This window comes from Drosophila guanche, unplaced genomic scaffold (genome assembly GCF_900245975.1).
Source record: "Drosophila guanche unplaced genomic scaffold, DGUA_6, whole genome shotgun sequence".
NCBI lineage: Eukaryota > Metazoa > Arthropoda > Insecta > Diptera > Drosophilidae > Drosophila > Drosophila guanche.
The window spans coordinates 5,286,812-5,308,857 of NW_022995746.1; the positions used below are offsets into that span (position 1 = coordinate 5,286,812).

Below are 22,046 nucleotides of genomic sequence, written 5' to 3' on the forward strand. Positions count from 1 at the left end.
CAAATCGCAAGAAAACAGAATTAGCAAGGCAATTCTTTGGGGTGGATGTGCGACAGAGGACTTACCATGAGTAGGCCGCCATTGTCTTCGGGTGGCATGCAGCCGTATGTGCGCTCTTCCTCGTACATTCCACTCGTCTCGTCGTACAGCTCCTGGACGGCACTGAAGCAGCTGCCGCCGGGTCGCGTCTCGCAGGTTCCATTGCTCACATTGCCTGGGCAACTTCCATCGCAGTAGCAGGTCAGGGAGCGGGCTGTAAGTGGAAGAGGGGAATAAGTAAGGTTCATAAAAAATTTGACTGCGAATAAAATACATTTGAGCATCAATCTATGCTCCTTACTGCTCCTTTTTCTAGGTTGCACAAGCGAAAGCAGCAGAAGGGAATGTGTGTGAATCAGAAAATAACAAAAATTACATGTCGTGTGCATGACTTGCAGAGTTTTGCTGTGCCTCTCCGTTTGCACTTTCGATGTGGATCAATTGTTAAGCCAAAATACTTTGAAGATGCTATAAAAATTACCTTAAATCGTTCTAAACATCAAGAATCAGATAGATTCGTATGCTAATACCCCCTTGCAATATCTCCCACAACAATCTGCATAATCCGCTTAGTGTTCATATAAAAGCAAAAACCACTCAATGCTTAAGCTACTTCCCATAACAATATGCTCGTAATCGTTCTCGTATGTAAACGATCGCTGAGCTGCTGCTAAGTCTGAGAAGCGCACAATCAATTGCCATCATAAAGCCGCTTAGTGTCCCACCCAGTGATTTTTAGAGAATAATCTGAAATGCAACTGCAATTGAGACCAATCAATCTACGGATGTAAATGTGGCAGCAACTAGGCTAAGGAAAACGCTCTGGAACAACGTGGGCTGTTGTCTCTGGCTATGTGCTAATTCCTGTAGAAAGTCCTCAAGCTTGGCCTTCTCTGTTATTATTCCTTAACCAAACTGTAGTTATATTCCAAGCAGAATCAAACAACTGTCCGGCCAAAGCGATTAAAAACGCTAGCAAACCGCGCACGCACTCTGCCATGAAAATGCGTTTGAGCATGAAGAGGAGGCGAGGGGCCGGAGCTGCGGGTAACGGTAACTCGGGCAATTGATTCAGGTCGCTGGCAAATCAGCAACTAATTACAAGCTCGCTGCAAGTGGCTGCCTCTTGCTCCGGCCATTCGGCAGCTGCTTGGCTGCCTCTGTGGCTGCACTTGGACAACAGCGGTCTTTGGGAGCCACAGTCTGAACAGTTATGGGTGGGCGTTTTTGTGGGGTATGCCCAACATATGAGCTTGAAAAAGAGCAATCCGAATCGCTACATCTCTCTCCTTAGGGTATCGAAATATTCGTGGCTTTTTCGTTCGTTTCGCTTTGTGGTTGAGTGGGTGGCTGAGTGGCTGAGTGGCTGAGTGGCTGAGTGGTTGCTGGTTCCCGTGACTGGACGCCGTCGTTGCCCGCGACCTGCACAATATCTTGAATATTTAATGGCATTTGCCGCATTGCAGTTTCATTCATAAAAACGCATTTAATGTCCGACTGAATGTGCCATATTTTTCATGGCTTAAAGACAGCGAAGCGGCTCCCCGCTAGACACTATTTTTAGACATTTTTTACAACGCACTTGACTATTTATAAGTCGTAAAGTGCATCCAGCACGTTTGCAGTTTGCTTTTGAATTCTGTTTGTTTATTATTATTTGTTCCATTCCTTATTCTTGGGCTGAAACAAAACAAGCTCTCAGGTTGCCTGCCATACCATTTCCATTTCCAGCCATCACTCAAAAGACACTCAAAAAACATTCCCACAAAGTGATATAAACTCTTTAAGCCGCCAGTTAAAGGTACATTTTGGAGCAGTGATTAATGGTTTGTGCATTTTTGTGGCACAAACAATGAGGCACACAAGTTGAGTTTTTCTTTTCTGGCAATTGCATTTGACGAATAGCCGCGATACGAGTCCGAGTCCCCGTCCGAGTGCCAGTCGCGTGTCTTCAAGGCTGTTTTGCAGATATTTGACGGCATGCCAATCGCAGGTACACAGAGCTGCACATAGATACACAGCCGCACAGCCGCACAGCCGCACAGCTGGTGCCATTAGATAGCTTTTGTGGCTGCTGAGCGAAATGCAAAATACGAAACAAATCAACAAATTGGCGGATGTTGTTCTGGTCAGCTACCACGCCTCCCATCAGCAGTGCCAGTGCCTTTGCGAGATAATAATTTAATTACAATTTAATAGCAAACGACAGCTGCTGCGGAGAGAGACACCAGCCGCGAGGCGGTTTGCTGGCGATTTTAATCGCGCCAAACGTGACTGCTGCTGCCGCTAAATATTTGCAATTGTATTTCAACTTTCATTGTCGCATCCATACATATATTACTCATACCTGTTGCTGCCTCTCCTTCACTCTCTGCCCGGATGCTGCCGCAAGGAGCGGCAAGACGAACCAATGGCCACGTAGCACAGTAGCCCCTTGCGGTGCAGACAAATTATGAATTTTTGTACACACAAAACAAAAACACGGCAAAAGGAAAAACCAAAATTATGAAACGAGCCGCGGACGAAGGCATCCGCCAGACAACGTCGCCGCTGAGGGGCAACCGACGTGGAAGACGTCGCGCTTTGAAATCAAATTGTTGCCTGTTTGCTGCTGCTGCTGCTGCTGCTGCTGCTGCAGGGGCAAGGCAATGTGGCGGCTCCAAGTTGGCGCCAAGTGCACGCGCCTGCCACTCAACAAAAAACCGACAAAAAAACTTGCTTGAAGGCCCAGAACAAAGCAATCTTCAGGTTGCTCACAGCAGAGTGTGTGTGTGTGTGTGTGTGTGTGTGAGTGTGTGTGTGTGTGTGTTAGCTGCTTGCAATAAACAACAATTTTTATGTGAAACTCTTTCAAACACGAAAAGGAAATTGCAGCAAGGGCAAGGGCAAACAAACATCAACCAGCAGAAAATCACAAAAATCATCAAAAAATAAAATGCTAAATAGAAGGCTAATAAAAACTAAAGTTAATCAGAGCCAACACTGGTCAATTGATAGCAGAAACAAATAAGTGAAGGAGCAGCTTCTCTTTATTTTCTGTTGATATTTGCCCTTGGAGGACCCTTTCGTTGTCCCCTTTTACCAGCTCAGTTGATCCCACAGCTAACCCCATTCGTGGAGTGTTTCCATGGCTGGGAGGGAGCAACCCTATTTGATAACAGACTTCACTTTAGTTGACACTAAATCAATTTGTTCAACGAATGTTTGTGCGAATGTTTGCTTGAGTGCTTAAGATTTGATAAGAAGTCGCGATGTGTGCCATAAGATTTGTAATTGAATTGAACTAAAGGTGCCACAGAAAGCTCTCTGTCCATATTTCTGTGTTGTTTTCCTCAGAGATTTATCCACTTTTACAGACTTCTTTGGCACTTGGGAAACTTGTGAAAACTTTATAGCTTCGCAGCGAATATTCCCATGCACAATTTCCTTTACTTTAGTTTCCAGTCCCATTGCAGTTCCATTTACAATCAAAGCAGCGCATGGCCTGCCTTTTCTGGCTTGGCATCAGGAGCCCGAGCCACATTTGGTCAGGCAAAAGCCCCGCCAGTCCGCAGCTTAGATTCCGACATTGACCCGGCAAACGTAATCACTTTATATGGATTGCAATTTTAATTAGTCTTTGGACTGGCAAGAGCAAACCATTAACAGTGCGCTGCAAAAGTGCGCGCACACACAGAACCAGAATATCGAGCAGCCACTTGCAGAACTCTGGGAGCATCTTTTGATGATCTACAGCTGGAAAGTGTGGAAGATCTTTGACGAGCTACAGCTGGAAATATGTAAGATCAACGTTCTGTAAATTGGTTGGGTTTTATAGTTTCGCAACGCACTGTCTGTCGTCTGTTGCATATGGGGAATATTTTATGGCATGATTCAGCTAACGATTTCCGCTGCCAACGCGCTCTGCGCTCTGCGCTGTCTCTCTCTCTCTCTCATAGATACAACTGGGTGCAGTTTCCCCCACAATCCGTTCATCTTCTCTCCTCTCTAGGCCTGTGGGATGTGGGCTGGGTCTTTAGATGTTTGCTGTGGGCGTGGGGCTGACTGCTGACTGCCGACTGCCGCCTCACTGTCGTGATCGTGCCGCAAAACATCGCTAAAAATATCTATTGTATGGGCGCCGCGAAGCTGCAGCTTGAGCTACTCAAGATCGCACGAGCAAATGCAAAATAAAGCCAAGAGTCGCTCTCTCTCTATTTCTACTCTACGTACTCGTAGTACAATCAGGTGGTGTGAGCTCATCAATGATCTAAACATTAGCGCCCAACTCTGCACAATCCAAACAAAATCAGCGGGGAAACTGCAGGGCATCAACAACAAGTAGGAATCCAAGTCTGTGACGTCTGCGGGCAGAGAATGTTCCTAGCCAAGACACGAACCCAACACACCCTGACGGAGGGAAATTTCGAGCAAGTCGAAATGGGAAATACTCTTGCTAGAACATATTTTAAATTTTCACTTTGTAAATGTTTACTACAGATCTATTTTTGCAGATTCAGGGAAAGATTTTCCAGTAAGAGGAGGAAAGTTCTTTCACAAAGGGAAATTGCATTCATATTAAGGCCTAATTTGAGGTTAAGAAATTGACTAACAAACATTTCCCTGCCCCACACAGCAAGAGCATACAAATTTCCCCACCTTACAATTTGTGTTGCCTTTCTGCACGTTTTCCGTTGCTCATTTTCCTTTCATGGCCCGTGGGGCGCTGCGCCTGTGGGCGTCTGTTTTCATTTTCATGGCTTGTTTTTTGTGCCATACATTTTTATATAATAATGTTCAATTTTATTGTTTAACGTAGGCCGCACCAAGGCGTGTACCCCGTAGCCGGACTCGTGTTGCCATTAATTATAAAAAAAAACAAAAACAAATTAAAATTAAAACAAATTTTTCAAAAACAAAAAAAGTGGGCGTCATCATTTTCTGTCGCTTCACTAAGGAATTGGCTTTGGTGGCATTTGACTTTTTTACTAGCTTTAGGCCCTCGTTTATGAGTGGTACTGTATCCTAGCCACCAGATGGATTTATTTTTATTGGCAGATTTAGTTTTTGTGTGGGTCCACGGCACTTGTGACTTGCTGACGTTGGCTTTTTATCCATCTATTCATTCACCAAATGTTTGTTTGTTTTGTTCTGTCTTGGCTATAATTCTTTTGGGGCCAATTTAGATGTGGGGCTGTAGCAATTGTTTGTGCGCTTGCCAAAATTTTATCAAGGCATTTGCGCACTTCCAATTCTGTTTTCTTTGTTTCTTTCTTCGTTGTTATGCGGTTTATGGGGCGGAACCTTCCTGTGTGTCTTACCAACGGATTCAACGACATTCCCCCGACTGAATCCAAAGATTCCCTTTGCTCACAAAGCTGCAAAAGTCAGCCATATCCGCCCACTGTTGCATCACTGCCGCAATGTAAGCAGCTTAACAGTCATTGCTGCTGCTAGCATTAGCCCTCGCCCGCCACTGTTCCATGCAAAGCTGCATCACATTACATCACTGTTAGCGGCTACTGTTACAGTGACTTAACAGCCATTGTCTTGCTGCTAACATTCCAAATGCGTTCCGATTTGCATAAATGCATTTTACAAGCGTTTAATTGACTTTCAAAACGTGTCACAGCCAATACAAACATGTTTTTGCTGTTAGCCAGCTGTAAGATGCATGAATGGCTGACTGCTTCGAGTACCCTGTACACGTAGGGGGCAACGGTAGATGGGAATTTTGGCATTTACAACTGACAAGCAGCGGCAAAGTTATGGGAAAATTCTCAACAATTTGTAAGGCTCATTTCTGGCATGCAAACAGCACCAGGAGGTATTCCCCTAGTCGTAGCCAGGAGGCCACCGTTCTTACTTGTTTTGTCTTCCACGCTGGCTCATAGATAAATCAGCTAACCAGTTATTTCCCATAACTCGTTGAGCAGCAGCAGCACAACACAAAGTAAAGTATAAAATTGTTATCGTGGGCGTCGGTTATTCAGCTTCAGGCATCCAGGCATCACAGCAGCTTCGTCGTCAACCTGCCACAGTGCCTGCGGCTGAGGCTGGGTCTCCGACTGCGACTGCGACTGCGACTGCGACTGCGGCCAGGGGCTGTTAATCAAAATGCTGTCAAAATTCTTAATAAAATGCGCTGCAGTCAGTCTCTCTAAATATTTGCAAGTGTCTCTCCTCGCATGCGTTTTAATTAAGTGTCGCATATTTTTAATTAAAACGCAAAACGCCCAAGCAGGCGAGTGCAACTTCTAGGCGATAAAAAGAAAAACCATCACGAGACGCGTGGGCAAAGGAGGGACTCAAAAAGGGAGAGCGAGTGAGTTGGCTTAACAAAATACTGAACAAAATGTGTGTCTGGTGCGTGGGCAGCCGGATGCTGTGGATGGCACCGAAGTTTCCCCCTTCCTGTAGGCCATTTGAATCGCAGACAAAAAAAACAACAAGCTACACCTACAGCTGCGTTGTATGAGGCCAGAAGAGCAGAATGAATGGTTCAATTTGGAACGCCCTTTGCATAATCTGCATAAATCGAAAGCAATCTACATTAGCCTCAAATTGATTCGCATTAGAGACACAGACACACACACACACACACACACACACTCACTGCCACATCCGGGTTCAAAAGTAACGTTCCACTCTCCAAACCGAAACAATTTTATGTATTGGTTTCTATACCTGTTTGGGTAGCATGTGATACGCCGAGAGGAAACTGCTTGAACTGCAAAGCATAGAGTGCTGCATAAATTAACGCGGGATTTACTGGAAACTGAAGACATATTCGTAACAGTAAGAGCAATAACAAGAGCTGGCAACAGCAACATAAAAACAGAGTGCGAGTGGGAGTAGCAGTCACATTAACGCAGTCACGGTAGTGACAGGAAACACAGGAAAAGTGTCAAGAAAGCAGATCATAGCAACAGCTTAACATGAGGCTTAACATGAGGCTTAACATGAGGCTTAACATGAGGCTTAACATGAGGCTTAACATAAGCATTAACATTACTTGTAACATAATGTTAGATAGACCATTTGATGAACTTAATGCTGATGAAAATGTTAAAAACTTTAAAGCGAAAAATGTCAAAATAAAGGAGGACACAAACCCTACGAATAGTCCTTAAACTCTCATTTATTGGCACAAATGTGGACTTCCTTGAGTCTCAATTAATGGACAACATTTGAGAAGCAGCAGGAACAGCGGTTTGTTGCCACTGCTACTGCTTTGTTTTCCTTTAAGTACTACTCCTATTGTAGATACCATTGCTGGTTGGATGATGATGTTGCAACATTGCCAATGAAGTCATCATCTAAATGGCCACAAGGCTTCGCGCCTTCGTGTGCCATCGAAGCCCACATGCGCGGGCAATAAATAAAATACAATAAAGAAAGGAAAATGAATGTTCCCGCCTGGCTTTTGGTCAAACGATTGCTAAATAAATCAAGCATACGCCCCGTAAATCAATAGCAATTAATTGTTTTCTACTCATTTTGCATTTTGCATACACGCCCCCCCATTCAACGAACGAACAATGACTTACAGATAGCCCCCATAAATACGTACAATCAATGATATACAAATTTATATGTAGCTTAGAAAATTTTACGACTTTAATTAGCCGTTCCATTGTTGGCGGGAGAAATTATATTCAACGCTTGGCAAACAGACACTCAATAATTGTGTGAAGTGTGATGCTTAAAAGGCGGCTAATAAAGCTGCAACATTTGAATTTAAAGCATAGATAAATTATAGAATTAATTCCGATTTAAATCGTAGGAAATATTAAACAGTTTGTTGTATAAAAAGAGGCAATTATCCAATAATTACTGATGGCAATCAATGAACGATTTGTAATTTATACGGATTAAAAAAAGGTGGATCTGGTTTTCAAATTGAGACAGTTAATGAATAAATGGGTTACGTTAATTGAACTTCCATTTAATTATATTATTCCTTTGGGTTTCTCCACTGATAATCTCCCGAAAGCTCTCCCAAAAATGACTCCTAAATAAACTCTCTCATAAATCAATGAGTTCAGCCAGCGAATATATTCATGAACAAAATGGCACAGGAATCCACTAGCAGTCCCACTATCTATCTAATTCAATTAGTTAGCAAATAAAGACACTAATCGAATACTCGTATATTCAGCTTAGAAATTAAAGCCCCAATGGCATTCACACTGCGCTGAGAAATAACAAATAAATTCAGCTTAGTAATTAAAAGCCTAAAAAGCATTCGCACTGTCATGAGGAATTTGAGTAAAACTTGTAGACAAAATAAACCTCTTTCTGTTATTCCTGGAAATTTATGTATGCAAATTGTGTATAATCCTCCCAGTAGGTCGCTTTCTGCGGAAAGCCCCGCCTAGGAGGTGTCCACAATTGATGTTCTACAAATCCTTGTGGGAATCGCAATTCCCCCAGTTCCAGTTATGGCAATGCCGAGTATTTGGGGATACAAATCTAAAAAGATTAATCATCAACTCTGACCAAAAGTTAAAATCCAAACAAAATCGTTTGTTTTCCTAATAAAAATAGAAAAAAAGAGAACCGATGGCGAAGGTAAACGGGTTTCGGTGTTGCTCGATGCTGTATTTGCGGTTGCCAAGCCTTTGTTGAGGCTGTGGCTGTGGCTGTGGCTGTTTGCCGTTTGACTTGCACACACACAGCACAACACACTCCGCCACTCTATACGCTTTCGGGCATGACAACTTTTAAAACGATTTTTCCTTATAAATGGCTATAATTAATGCTTGCGCTGCCTATTTATATTTCTACATTTTGTGGTTGTTTCCAATTCTATTTGGAATTTGGTGTCTTGGAAATCATGAATGAAATGCTAACAGAAAGCAATAAAACCAAACCCCTAAAAGCCAATCCCAGGCCACGCCGGGCCAGGAGAATTTTTGTTTTTTACCCAAAATGAGCAGATGGCCAGATTTATGTCTCGACACAATTTTGGCTTATGGGCTGACTCTCTCTTTGCCTGTTCTCTTCTCTCTGGCAATTAAAAACAATTGCAGCATTCATACACAAATGTACATACGTTTTCGCATAATTTTCCTATATTTTTTGTGTGTGTTTTTTGCAGCTTTTTCCCCTTTGCAAATCAACACAATCAGCTTTAATTAGAGAGCCCGGCGGGCAGGCCGCGCTGATTTGGCTTAATGATTTTTAATTGCAAGCGCAAAATTATTAAAAAAAAAGTACAAAAAAATACAAAAACACACACAGCAGTCCAAATATGTGTATGCACTCGCAAATATGAAATATTGCAGCAGCTGGCAAGTGCAGCGTCCGACTGGCGACTGCTGTGGACCACCCATGAGAAAGAGGCGTTTAAAAACGCGCGCGAGTCGCCAGCGATTTCAGAAGATGTGTTGAAAAAATGCGCAAAAAGTGGTCGATGGGAAATAAAAGAATTTGCTACTAAAATATGAACTAATGTGGAAAATAAATTCTACAAAATCAATTTGAGAGATTCAGTTTTGGTTTTCAAACCATTAATCTTAAGTTCCATTAAACTTTAACCTGTATCTTGTATCTTGTATCTTGTATCTCTGCTTTCTGCAGTAACTTTCAACCCAAATACTTTACCAATCCCGTTTCTACATTTTTCACTTTGATCTTGACATCGAACTTACCTGAAACGAGAGAAACAGATGAAGGAAAACATAAATTAGCAATTGAAAGTAATCGATGCATGGGGGGAAAATTAAAATCACAAATAAAATCAAGAGTCAACATACAAATTTCTTATCGGCCAGCGGACATTTATGGGCGGACATTGCAATTCCAATGAAGTAAAAAATAAAGGAAAGAGCAAAAAAAGCGTCTTGGGCATTGGCTTGTTTATGGATTGCGAATACTCGATTTGCATAATCCGCAGCCGCAGCCGCAGCAGCTGGTACAATTTTTATGGCGATTTTTATCAAGAAATCGAATTGAGCAGAAAACCCAGCAACCAGCCACAGAACAGCAGGGAGCAACGACATTGATATTGATATTGGGGCAATGAAGATGACGATGAAGTTGATGATGATTGCTGATCGCTGAGATCACAGAATTGAAATCGAAATTCAAATTGAAATTGGAATCGAATGCTAATCAGGTGGAAGGCGTTAGCCAAAAGTCACTTAAAATTGAGCTGATTCCGCGCCGCCTGAACGCGGGAGGCATCAACAGTAGCCGGACAGCGAACAGATCGAGATGGAGATGGAGATGCCTGCGGAGGAGACTGAAAGTATGGGCCTGGGTCAAAATTAAAATAAAAACAACAGAACGGCTAATTAGTTGTAGTCGTAGACTACAGCCTCTGTCTGTTTCTTTCTCTTTGTTTCTAATTTGAAATTTATGCGACTGCCAGACAAAATACCAAATGCTATTTGGCTGAAAATAAACTTGGACACCGCCATGCCATACATATAGATTCAGACATCGTCTGGTATACATACATATATGTATTTACGTATTATGGCTATTGCTTGGCGACACAAAAATAAAGTCAAGCTGTCTGCTCTGTTGGCATCTGCAATTTGTTGCCTCTAGACTTTAGAGACGACGACGCTGCAATTGTCTGCAAGTGGCGGGTTTTTTCGAGAATTTCTGGAGAGACGAATGTCAATTCTGCACAAGGATCCATCGGATATCATGTTTTGGGCTCCCTCTTTTGCTGTCAGCTAAACAGGAAACCCAAACTGCAACGGATGTCCAGGCAGGCACAGGGGAACGTAGTTGATGATGAATCATTGAGCAGCCAAAACATTGTCGCCCATGCTGCCGATTTGCATACCAGATTTATGCCAATGTGGGTGGGCCGTCCGTCGGCCAACAAACCCATGCAAGTCGCGTCAAAATGTCAATTCAATTTATGGGCACAACCCGCCCGGCATACACAAAAGCCCAGTCACCGATCACCAACCGACCATCGATCCAATATCAACATGTTGACCATTCTATATGGTGGATACTCGGGGGATATGGCAACATGTTGCTGGCCGACTCCTAGGCCCCAGACTGCCTGACTACCCCGACTGTTTGAGTGCCCTGGCAATTAGTCTTATGCCTTTTTGCTTTTTTGGTCACCTGATGATGAATCAAATGCCGTTGTGCCAAAACGATCGCTGCCATAAAAGGCTGCCCCAGCGACAGCATGACGTGTGCTGGCTTTTAAATAGCGAAATGAGAGGAAAATACAACAACAAAATATACACAAATATACACATATAATACACCAAAAATATGCCAATTTTTCATATAAATTTATATCTAGAAACAAATGCGAATGCCTTATAGATATGTATATTTTTTTAATGATTTCCCAGGGTATGCTGTTGAAGATGAGAGATGCATTTCCTTAGAAGCTCTACAAATTGTTTAGTTTGTTGCTTTCTTTTAGCCTGACTTTTGCCAAATTCTATAATCCGGCTTGAAGGTATTGGTATTCCAGGTATTCCACATTCCGACTGGTTCTTCATATGACATGCACAAACGCCCAAATGAGCAATACGTGCGCCCATTGTGCGTTGTCATTGGCTCTCGATTTGCGAATCGCGAATTCTCGTTTTTCCCATTGTGCGGCTAACAGTTGTCTGCCACTGTACATACTCGTATGTTGTTGTTGTTGTTTTTGCAGTCTAATAAACATGCCGCCGTGCTGTCTGTCGGTGCGACACATTTACTTATCCGCCAGCAAACAATAGCTAATGCGGGGGGAGAGTAGGATGGATGGGCAGGCATGAGGAGTACAATAAAAGTTATAGAATTTTGGACATCAAAGCAAAACGTGAGAGAACGTGTCTCTGCCAATTAGCGGCCGTAAACAATGTTCGATTTTAACAGAGCACTGTTAATGGGAGAGTAGTATGTTATAAAGAGATTATGGACAGTGACCTTGAGAGCGACAGTGTCAGCGACGCAAAATCACGGAGAGGAGGAGAGAGAGAGAGAGATAGAGTCTTTGGTAGAATATTTGCAGCAGCAGAGTAGCTGCGATAGCATCAATGTTAATCCACTGCATAAATCAAGAGCCAAAAGCAAACTCGTAAAAATAACGGGGACATGGCAGCACTACGTGCATTGCTGATGCGTATGCTAACAGTGGGGGTCGTAAAAGAAGTACCACTAGGCAGATCTAACACAGGCAGGCTTTATTATTTTATATACTCATTTTCTTACTTCCAAAGTAAATTGCATCAAGTACTAATTAAGCTTAAAAGTTTCCATCACATGGAGAGCGCTCACTGTTAGGATTATTTTGACGGCCACTGTACCTCTGCACTCGCATGCCCGCATGTACACATACATACATACATATGTACATATGTTTGTATGTAAATCAACCAAAAGTTGAGGTCTGTGCGCAGAGCAGACCATAAGATAATCGCTTGAAGCATTTAACGCATTTGTTTGTGGAGATGCCACACAAAGAAACCAACCCAAGAACAGCCTTAACAACGGATTCTCTGAGATAAATTCACTCAAATTTCACTTCATTTATCACGAAATCCATCAACAGAACAGCCAGCAGGAGCACGCCGAGAGCAAAGGAGGAGATGGTGGTATATGGAGGAGGAATACCCATCTACCCATGCAAGTTACTTGCATTTATTTGATTTTGATTAATCGTCAACGAAAATTAAGCGGAATTCGTGGATGCTGCTGCTGCTGTTATTGTCCGCTAATGGAGTTTCCTTTGCCTGACAGGAAACTGCATTTACATATGTATGGATGTACCACCAGACGGCGAAAGAGAGAGAGAGAGAGAGAGAGAGAGAGAGAGAGAGAGTGAGAGATGTGCATATGTATCTGGCGGATTTCATTTCACTTGCCTCGCCTCACAGCAAAATTCCATGCCAATGTTTTGACAAACAGCAGCAGCTGCCGCCTACTCCGCATTCAGCATATCCGCATCTCCTCAGTGCTGAACGACACGACGACGAACGCCTCATCCTCATCATCCACGCAGACGGACAGAACCCATACCCATACCCAGCCATCTCTGGGACTCTCCTTGGTCGTCATTTTCACGCGCTCTCCTCACAGCACATGTGTGTTCCACACGCTGGCGACAGATCGCATCGGATCGCTTGGAATGGAATGGGATTGATCCGCAGAACAGGATATGCGGATGCTGCACTCGAACCACCGCAGGGGAACGGAACCGAGAAAATAAAACTAAGCAAACAATCACTACTTATCCGATAATGAATGGACATGATCTTGATATGAACATAAAAGCGGTAGAAAATGTTCAGAAAGAAGGCAACAACATTAAAGGATATACCTATAGAATAAGTTTCCCATGATATCATTATTTATAGTGTGAACATTAATCAAACACTTCATTCAAATATAATTGATGCTTGTAACTTCCCGTTCCTCTAGTTAATATTTCCATCTTTCAGCAACCCTTTCCGTTGCGCAACAATTTTCTCAGTATCAAACTGATATTTTTCACACCTAAGTACGCCAATAAAGGGAATACTCATAATAAAACCTATTATATTGCATTATTACAGGCACTTTTCTAGTCAGGTTTTATTGGGGAAAGTACGCGTTTAAATTGCTATTAAGCTTCGCTCGTGTTTGCAGTTCCTGGAAACATAAGCTAATCTTATGCGGACTTTAATTATAATTCTAGTATTTGCATTGCCTTTAGGCCAGCCCAATGTCAGAGTTATGGCTGATTTAATGATATCCACGTAGCAGCGATCCGACATTATTAACACCGTCGCCAGATCAGACAGAAAACAATTGTCTGATTCCGCCTGAAGACGCGACCAGACGGCATTAAGAGCGATTTTGGTGGTCGCGTCGTCGGCTGTCTAGTCGGAGTTTCTGCTGATCGCTCAGAATGAAAACGCACACACAGAGAGGGCCCCCAAGACAAATCAATGACCTCTTTTGCGTGACAGAAAAAAGCGAACAAAATAAATCGACAGGTTGGCATTTAAATTAAAGTAAAAATAAATGCAATTTTCACCAAGGAAATTCGCGCGTGTGAAAAGTGCAAGCCACGAAACTATTCGGTCAATGGTCAGCACAAACGTCAGTTTGAAATATAATATATATGTTTTAGATGTTCGACAAGGGTACAGTTGCTGTTGTTTATTTATGGGCATGTTTTTCTCGAAAAGATCTGTAACTTATGCGCCGAGGCAGCTCAAATTTGCACTAACATGCAGTCTCGAAAATTGTAGATGCAGGCACACGTTTGGTCATAAAAGCAAGTGGTTTTTAGAGCAGAAAATATGATTATTAGATGAGTTACTGTGTGGGGTGCAAGGGTTTATTATTTATACTAGTTGAGATAATATGTATTTCCGTTCCTTTGCAATGAAGCAATTGCTGCCCAAAACAATCTCGACCCACTGGAATATCAATGAAATCGAAATATGATACGTTTAGCGGGTATCCCATAGTCGAAATATTGCCTCTATCATTCTGACTTGTTTTTGTTTCCCTTTCCGTTTACTATTATTATGACTATAATAATTTTATTTTGTTTGTTTACGTGTACAGGCGGCGGCAGTGTTGGCGACGACGGCAGACCACAAAATTGATAAGATTAGGTTGGGAACTACCAAACCTATAACCTAAACAGCGGCCAGTCGGTCGGTCATATACCTGAGAATTAGTACTGACATCTACACACACACTCACATTACATTTCTGTTATCATCGAATTTCTATATCAGTTTAGAAAGCATAGAGTTCTGTTTTGTTGAAGGCGATTCCACGAAACAGTTCTCGAGTGCTTCGATTCGATCATCATAGACGTACAGCACAGCCCGTTCATGGAAGCGACTTGTGATGTGAGAAGAGGAAATGGAACTGTAGCAGGGACTCTGGTGGAAGCCCTTTGCTTCAGCTTAAAGTTTCAATCACAAAACGTCACAAGTGACTTTCCTTTGAAACATTTTCGAGGTAAAAATCTATCTGATTTGCCTGTAAGTGTGCTGTGCCTGTGTCTTTGCCTATGTCTATGTCTGATATCTTTTGTCTTTGAACACAATGCCCACATCAAAAGGTGTTTTTCGTATTTGTTGCGCTTTCGTAGGGTTTTATCTTGTCTGTTGTTTGGCATTTGTTGCGATTTGTCATGGGCGCAAGCAACCGCCTGACTAAAAGAACAACCAGAAACGGGGCAGGGCCACGGGACAGGCAACGAAGAACCCCCCGTGGCGAATTTATGATTAAGAGAAACTGAGGTCTGAGGTCTGGGTACTGGGAATGGAAATGGGATTGCGACTGTGACTGTGACTGCACAAAGCAAATCATATAATCAGACAGGTCTGCAGCTGAAGCGCATTAAAATGCAGATCAAAGAAAGAATTTAAATAATATTAAATGGAAATTATTTGAGGCTTCAAGAAAATGACGTCTACATTCTACAACATTTCGTTCGGTTTAAGTCGCTTTAATCAGAGATTAATCACAAAGGAAATCCGATTTTTGAGGCAGAACATTCGTATGACTTCCGTTGCATTTTTCTGATAACACTTTGCTAGGCATCTTTTGTGTTTAAATATTTGCTTCATGACGTGTTTGGAATGACTTAGTTCCCTGTTAAAATGTGTATCATACGGCAGTGACCTCATGCGAATACAATTATAGAAAGGTTTGGTAGGTGTCTAACTGCGATAAATAAAATCATTTATTCCAGTCGCACTTAAACGCAGAATGGAGTGAGAATCACTTGGAATCGGGCTGTTTGTGTGCTAATAAAATTATCCACAAAAGTGTTGTTGCCTTTGCCTACAATTCCTATTTGAATAACATCTTATCAGGGTTATTAAAAGATCTAAAGAATGAGGGGGGATTATCATTACATATCAACTCAGTATCTATGGCTGTTTGTGTATTCCCTAATCCATCCCCACGCGCAGTCATAAACTTCGTTGCGTGCCCATTCCCCAGAGACCAGGTCCCAAAATCAAATCAAATGCTCAGATGCATATCAAAATAATCTAAGCAAATGAAATGAAATGAGATGACAACAAAGTTGGGCACACACACACAAAAAAGGCATAAAATATGGGCAAGCAACACCCCAGAGAGAGAGAGAGAGAGGGAGAAAGATAGCGGTGGTGGAGGTGGAGGTGGAGAAAGAGAGAACAAGAACTCTGGCACCCATAAAATTGACAGCTGATCTTTTTTGTTCGTTCTTTTCCTTTTTTGTTTTTGGTTTTGTATTTTGGGTATCAGAGCAAGGGGTGCTCCATTGTATTTCCCCTGCCACTCGATCTGTCTCTTTCTCTTCTCAATCTGTTTCCCGGATTCTACCTGCTTGAGGGTCATAAAAAATTAAGAAAAACATGGGCAAACTCAGGAGTGGAAAAAAGGAGACAGCGACAGGCGGAGACATCGCATATTTTAAGCCGATGCGATGGGATCTCCTTGGGATGGTCAGGGTCTTCTGTACAAATCCCTGCCACACTTGGCATACATAGAATAGGATTTCGAAACGAACTGAACAGCAAAACGCAATTAGAAACACAACGAAAAAACCAAACGAATTTCAATTGAAAACATAAGAAGAGAGGGAATCGGCCCAACAGGATATGCTCAAAGATTTGTAATATGAGCGCTGCATACTTATGAGACGACAATGATCATGGCACAATGATAATGGCACCATGATCATGTACGCCAGCCATTGGCCAAAGTCTGTCTGCACCGCCGATCAGCTCCACGATAAGCGGGCCAAGACCAGGCCAGCGCCAGTGAAAGCTTTAGGGGGAAAAATCTCTTAGAGAATCGCAAATAAAACTATAAATGGACAAGAACAAGAGTCAGCCAAAAGCCAGCCATTCCCCAGGGAAACTCAAATCGGGGGAAATAAATAAAGTGCCAATACGAATGTTGGATGCACTAACAACACTTTGCTCCTGTTAATCTCTTTCTAAAATCTACAAGATCTTCAAGGTAGATTAGAAATAAAGGACAACGAATGCAGCACCCAAACATACAAAAGAAATAGATTTCTGTTCCAAGAATTTCTAGACGGTACTCCGTATATTTCGAGGACATTCTTACAAAAAACAGTATAGATTCCAGCTGCTTAGATTTCGCCCCAAAGTTACTTTATGGCAAGCATTCCCGCAGATCGTTTGAGATTTGTAGATTGCTCAAAGTTGCAGCACGAATGCCAACATCGTATCGTACTCCTCCGACTCGCATTCGTTTTGAGAGAGTATAAAAAAGCAACGAAATGTTATATTAATATTTACCATGAGCCTTCTTCTTTCTGGATTTCGGCGCCATGTCTGATTGTTATACGGGGGGGGCGGTGATGCGAAGGGCAGTCGACAGGCGGCTGCAATGCAACTTTGTTGGTGTTGTGCTTGTGTTCTTCCTCCTCTCTTTTCACAGAGTCTTCCTTTGCACACTCTCTTCACCTTTCGTCTCGCTCCTTCTCTGCTGTTCTACACTCCACTCTTCTGGGCTGTGCAACAAAACAATAAACGCGGAGCAGTGGGCAACAAAAGCAAAACAAAAGCACAGGATCTCAGGAGGGGAGGGATCGTATCTCTCTATCTCTCTCTCTTTCTTGCTCTGTCGCTGTGTGCGCTGTAGAACTGGATTCGTGTGCTCTCTTCTTTTGGGTTTTGTTTATAGCGCCCCGTTCAGGAGCAGGCAGCTGAGAGGGGGGACTATGGCGGCGGCGTCGGTCAAGCCGGCGACACCATGGAGCCCAATGTAGAAGAAGCAGACGCAGAATTATGGGTTTTGGCCAAACTTGATCCTTGCAGGGAGGGCGGAACGGATGCAAGAAGCTTTTGCTGGTGTTGTTGTTGCTGTTGCCGAATATGGTGTTGGATCCGTTGTTGTTGTTGTATCCTCTTGTGTGTTTGCGTTTGTGTTTGTGTGTGTGGTGTGGTGTGAGCGCGTGATCACGTTGATTATAATTATATACGAGAGGTGGCAATACAAATCAGGTGAAATTCAATCCTCAATCCTTTTTCGTTTCTCTTTCTCTCTCTTGTTATTTTGCTGGCAAATTAAATAACGTTTTGCACTATTTTGTTTGGGTTTTAATCGATCAGCACTGGCACAAAATAAACACTATTTATATAATTTTTAATCGATTTCTCTGCATACATAGATTTTTTTCTTGTGTTCTCCTGTTGATTATTTTTAGTTGGGCACAGATTTGATTTGAAACACGCTATTTTGTATATTTTTAGTTTATAATATTATCCGTAAACATGTGTGTATTATTTATACACCCTCGAGTGTGTTGTTCGGACACGAAGCGTAGGTAAACATCAGAAACAAATGCACGAGTCGCGTACCACATGTCACAAACTGAATGTGCAGCAGATAAAAACATAAACTATATTATTTGTATTGATAATAAATTTGTGTTATTTTCGTTATTTTTGTGTGATATTATCCACGGATGAGTTGTACAGATATCACGAATTTTCTACCCAAACACACGAAAATCTCGAACCCGGAGCGACGCGGCCGTAGCTTCCAAGATTCAAAACAATTTCAGCGCGGGGTTTCCTGAACAAGAATATATATGCCCATAGTACGCTGAGAGCACATGTTGCGGAGAGTGCATGTTGCCAAGAACCGGTTTCAGAGTGTGATGCGACAACGAAGGAAGCAGCAGAAATGTTGCAGTAGTTGTTCTAGCACTAGATTTTCGGTGAATCGATTTACCCGATTTGCTTGCAAATGAAAATCAATTGAATAGAAAAATCCAAAACAAATGCAAATGTTTTCGCATAATTGTTTTGCAGTTCTACCTAGCACGCCCTGTAAAAAGGTTTAAAAAAGCAACATTTAGTTGCAGCACTTGTTGCGCTCTCCTGGCAACATTTCTTAGCAACAGCTGAGAGAGCAATTCGGACTGAGAGAGCAAAAAGCCGACGAGAGCCGAGAGAGCCAACAAACAAACCGAGAGAGAAAGCACTTGAATTTCAAGTTTTTTCACCCAAGTATGAGTGTATCTATATGTGTGTTTGCGGTGCATCTGTGGCTGTGTGCCCGAGCGTGTGTATCTTGATCTTTGGTTAGCATCGTCGTCTCCTTCGTATTCGTGGCCGTTGTCTGTGCGCTCGTATTTCGTTGCTGCTTATTATAACTGACGTATCTAGATACGGCTGCAATGGGTGGAGAAACTGGGGGACGTGCCCCAGGAAGAGGCAGTGGCAATACAGCGGAACTGGGAGGGGCTTGGTCGGAGCATAATTGCAGAGCCCTTTTGCATAAAGGGGGCAGGCAGCATGCATGCAACAATAATAACAGTTTTGGTCGAATTTGTTAGCGATTCGAGGCAACACAGCGAGCAAGCCAGTGATTAGCAGCAACACCATTGCCCAGCTAATGGTTTGACTCCTTTTGCCGTTGCTCTCACGAGCGTATCCACGAGATACACGCTGTGCATAGTTGGAGATATCATTTAGGTTGCGGTTGCCCCTACAACTCTTCCCCTGTTTGCTGTCCAGCCTCTTTCTTTTTGCCTTCATTAGCCGCACAGTAGTCGCGGCTAATTATGGTCTACGATAGGCTTCTCTTTGTGGTCTTGCCACGGCCTGGTACCTGGTGTCAGAAGCGCTTAGCACTTCTTCCTTTCTAGCCACCAGGTAGCAGGTCCTAGACCCTCACACACTCTGAGCACTTTTGACATTAAAAACGCATTTGAGAGATATCTGTGATCCGCACTTCAAGGAATATAAAAGCTTAATATCATCTTAATATCCATCCGCAGGTCAACATTTGTGTTCCATTGCCCGTAAAAAGGCTGTACAAATATTTCAATGATTATTTCAACTATCACATGGACTCAGCCAAGAGTTATTTTCATTTGTTTTGTTCATGGTTAATGGCCAGCGATAACCCCCAAGTGAATGCACCCGAACTCCAACCTCAAACTCCACCAGTCGAAACCCCCGGCCGGGGGACTGATCTCCCGTTTATTATCACGCCCGTGGCCATAATTCATTTTGCTCCTTCGCCCCGGTCTGGCTTTGCTCTGCTTTTGTCTAGTCCAATCTATAGCTGATGCCCTTTTAGGACCCATTCCACTCCATGCAGCTCCCTGAACGCCCAGATTTCTTAGTGTTTGGTTGTTGTTGTGGCAGCCACTTCTCTCTGCTGCTCTGCCTGCCCCCTGCCTTTGCCCTCGAGGTGTGATTTCTCAAGTGTAGGAGTCATGCGGCGCACAGCCAGACGCGGCACCAAGCGACCAGCAAACTGCAGCCGGCCAGAGGGCCACCGTTTTTGGTGGAACCAGAAAATCAAGTTGCTTCTACAGATACCCTTGATCAGATATCCGCCGAAGGGGGAACCAACATCATTGAGTAATCGGAATCAACAGCAGCAATAAATTGCGTACAATCATTCAAGAATCATGCTGTAGCTTTGGCTTTATAATTTCTTAAATTAAACATCAGTTTGCGGGTGCAAAATGTATTGAAAAGGAACTTTGGTTTATTGCTTTCTCTTCGTTGATACCAAGAATGGGCATAATTTCGAGCGATAATGTCCCCCGAATGGTTCTCTGAACAGTTGATAAACTGTGAACCATTGAACCAAACTCAAAGATTTCAAATAATATGGATCCAAAACAAAGTGAGCAGACGGCCACAAATATTTCTTAAAAATAATCACGAATAATCCATCCCTTGAGAATGCATTGAGAATATTTTTTAAGCGTAAGAAATATGCAGACAGCAAGTCTTGACACCAACCAGACACCCTTGGGGCTATTAAAAAACTGGATTAGGAAGAAAAATACTTATAATCTAGACAGAATGTTTTAGTTGAACAATAAAAGATATTCCGGCTCATAAATTGGTAAGACTTTTCACACATTTTGCTTACTTGAATCATAATTTACCATATTCTTATCTACATTTTCTATGGCCACCAAAAGTGTTTTATATTTTGTTTGATTCGTTAACTTGGTATTCCCATGTATAAGTTTTAGTGCAGCAGAGTTGGTCTGATGCATGCAACGTGGAGTGAAGTGAAATGCATTTGATTAGAGGCAAAAGAACTCTGAAATTCTTTCTAGCGCGAAATTTCCATACGATTTTCGTGCTAATACGCGTAATGGAGAAGGAGCAAGAGATAAACGTGAGGATTTGCTGCAGTGCCCAATTAGCACCTGTGCTAAAAAGCCCCTAACCGAGACACGACTCCAATTTACCTGTTCCATTAGCACTGCACTGTGCTTTGAAATTTGTGTTTGAGTTTGAAGAACTGTCTGTGTTGGGAGGAGGAGCAGGAGGAGCAGCATCAGGAGATGGAGGTGGAAATCCCAGAAATGAATCGAGCAAATACCCATTATTCTCCGTTGTATACAATACGAGTATAGAAATGTACAATAGAACTCGTATTCCATTTTGGAATTTTCGAGTATTTCGTGTGAAAAGCGGGCGGCGGCACAGGCAGGGGGAACACTTTCCACACAATAAACATATACAGAACCAGGGCCCAGCCAGACAGAGTGGCGGGCCCAATGGATCGTTTGTATCTGTAACGAATCTGTATCTTTGGGTTTATTGTTAGAACTCACATTAGACACAGATACAGCTACATATACAGATACAGGCAGTAACCTTCTCTCTGCTGCTCTGTTGCGCAGGGTCACTCTCAACATTCTCAAACATGGCCAACAGATGTGCGCAACAGGCTCCCAAATCAGACAAAAGGCAAAAGGGTCTTCCACTGTATACATAACTGAGAGAAAAGGTTCTCGAGGAGATGTCACTTGGAGTGTGGCTTGGCCTTAAATCAAAGTCAAAGGCAAAGATCCCATGCCAGTCCCAAAAACAAAGCAGACACACAACAGATTCTTGGTTCTCTTGGCTCTTTTTGTTGGTAGCAGCAGCGGCCAGCCACTACTGTCCAGCCATCTCACAGATACCACAGAGCGGTCTCTTCGTATGAATGTATCTGTGTGTATCTGCAGCATGGAAATTTTCGTAGAGTACCAGAAATTTGTGTCAACGTGGGCGACAGTTTTCATTGTGTGTATAAATAAACTGAAAGAC

The 22,046-nt window shown here is 42.7% G+C and overlaps 1 protein-coding gene across 2 annotated transcripts in view; it reads right to left on the reverse strand.

Annotated features, from left to right (window-relative positions):
* The window catches only part of LOC117582583 (bone morphogenetic protein receptor type-1B), a 59,104-nt gene that overhangs the window by 2,288 nt on the left and 34,770 nt on the right, over positions 1-22,046 (reverse strand). Inside the window, exons 1-2 of one of the 2 annotated variants that reach the window (XM_034270430.1) lie at positions 17,265-18,518; positions 66-253 (exon numbers count right to left, since the gene is read on the reverse strand). In XM_034270430.1, the coding sequence (XP_034126321.1) occupies positions 66-253; positions 17,265-17,298 (222 nt within the window). In that variant the 5' untranslated portion in view covers positions 17,299-18,518. Of the gene's footprint in view, positions 1-65; positions 254-17,264; positions 18,519-22,046 lie in introns of those variants that run through there. The other variant, XM_034270429.1, reaches the window with a different exon arrangement.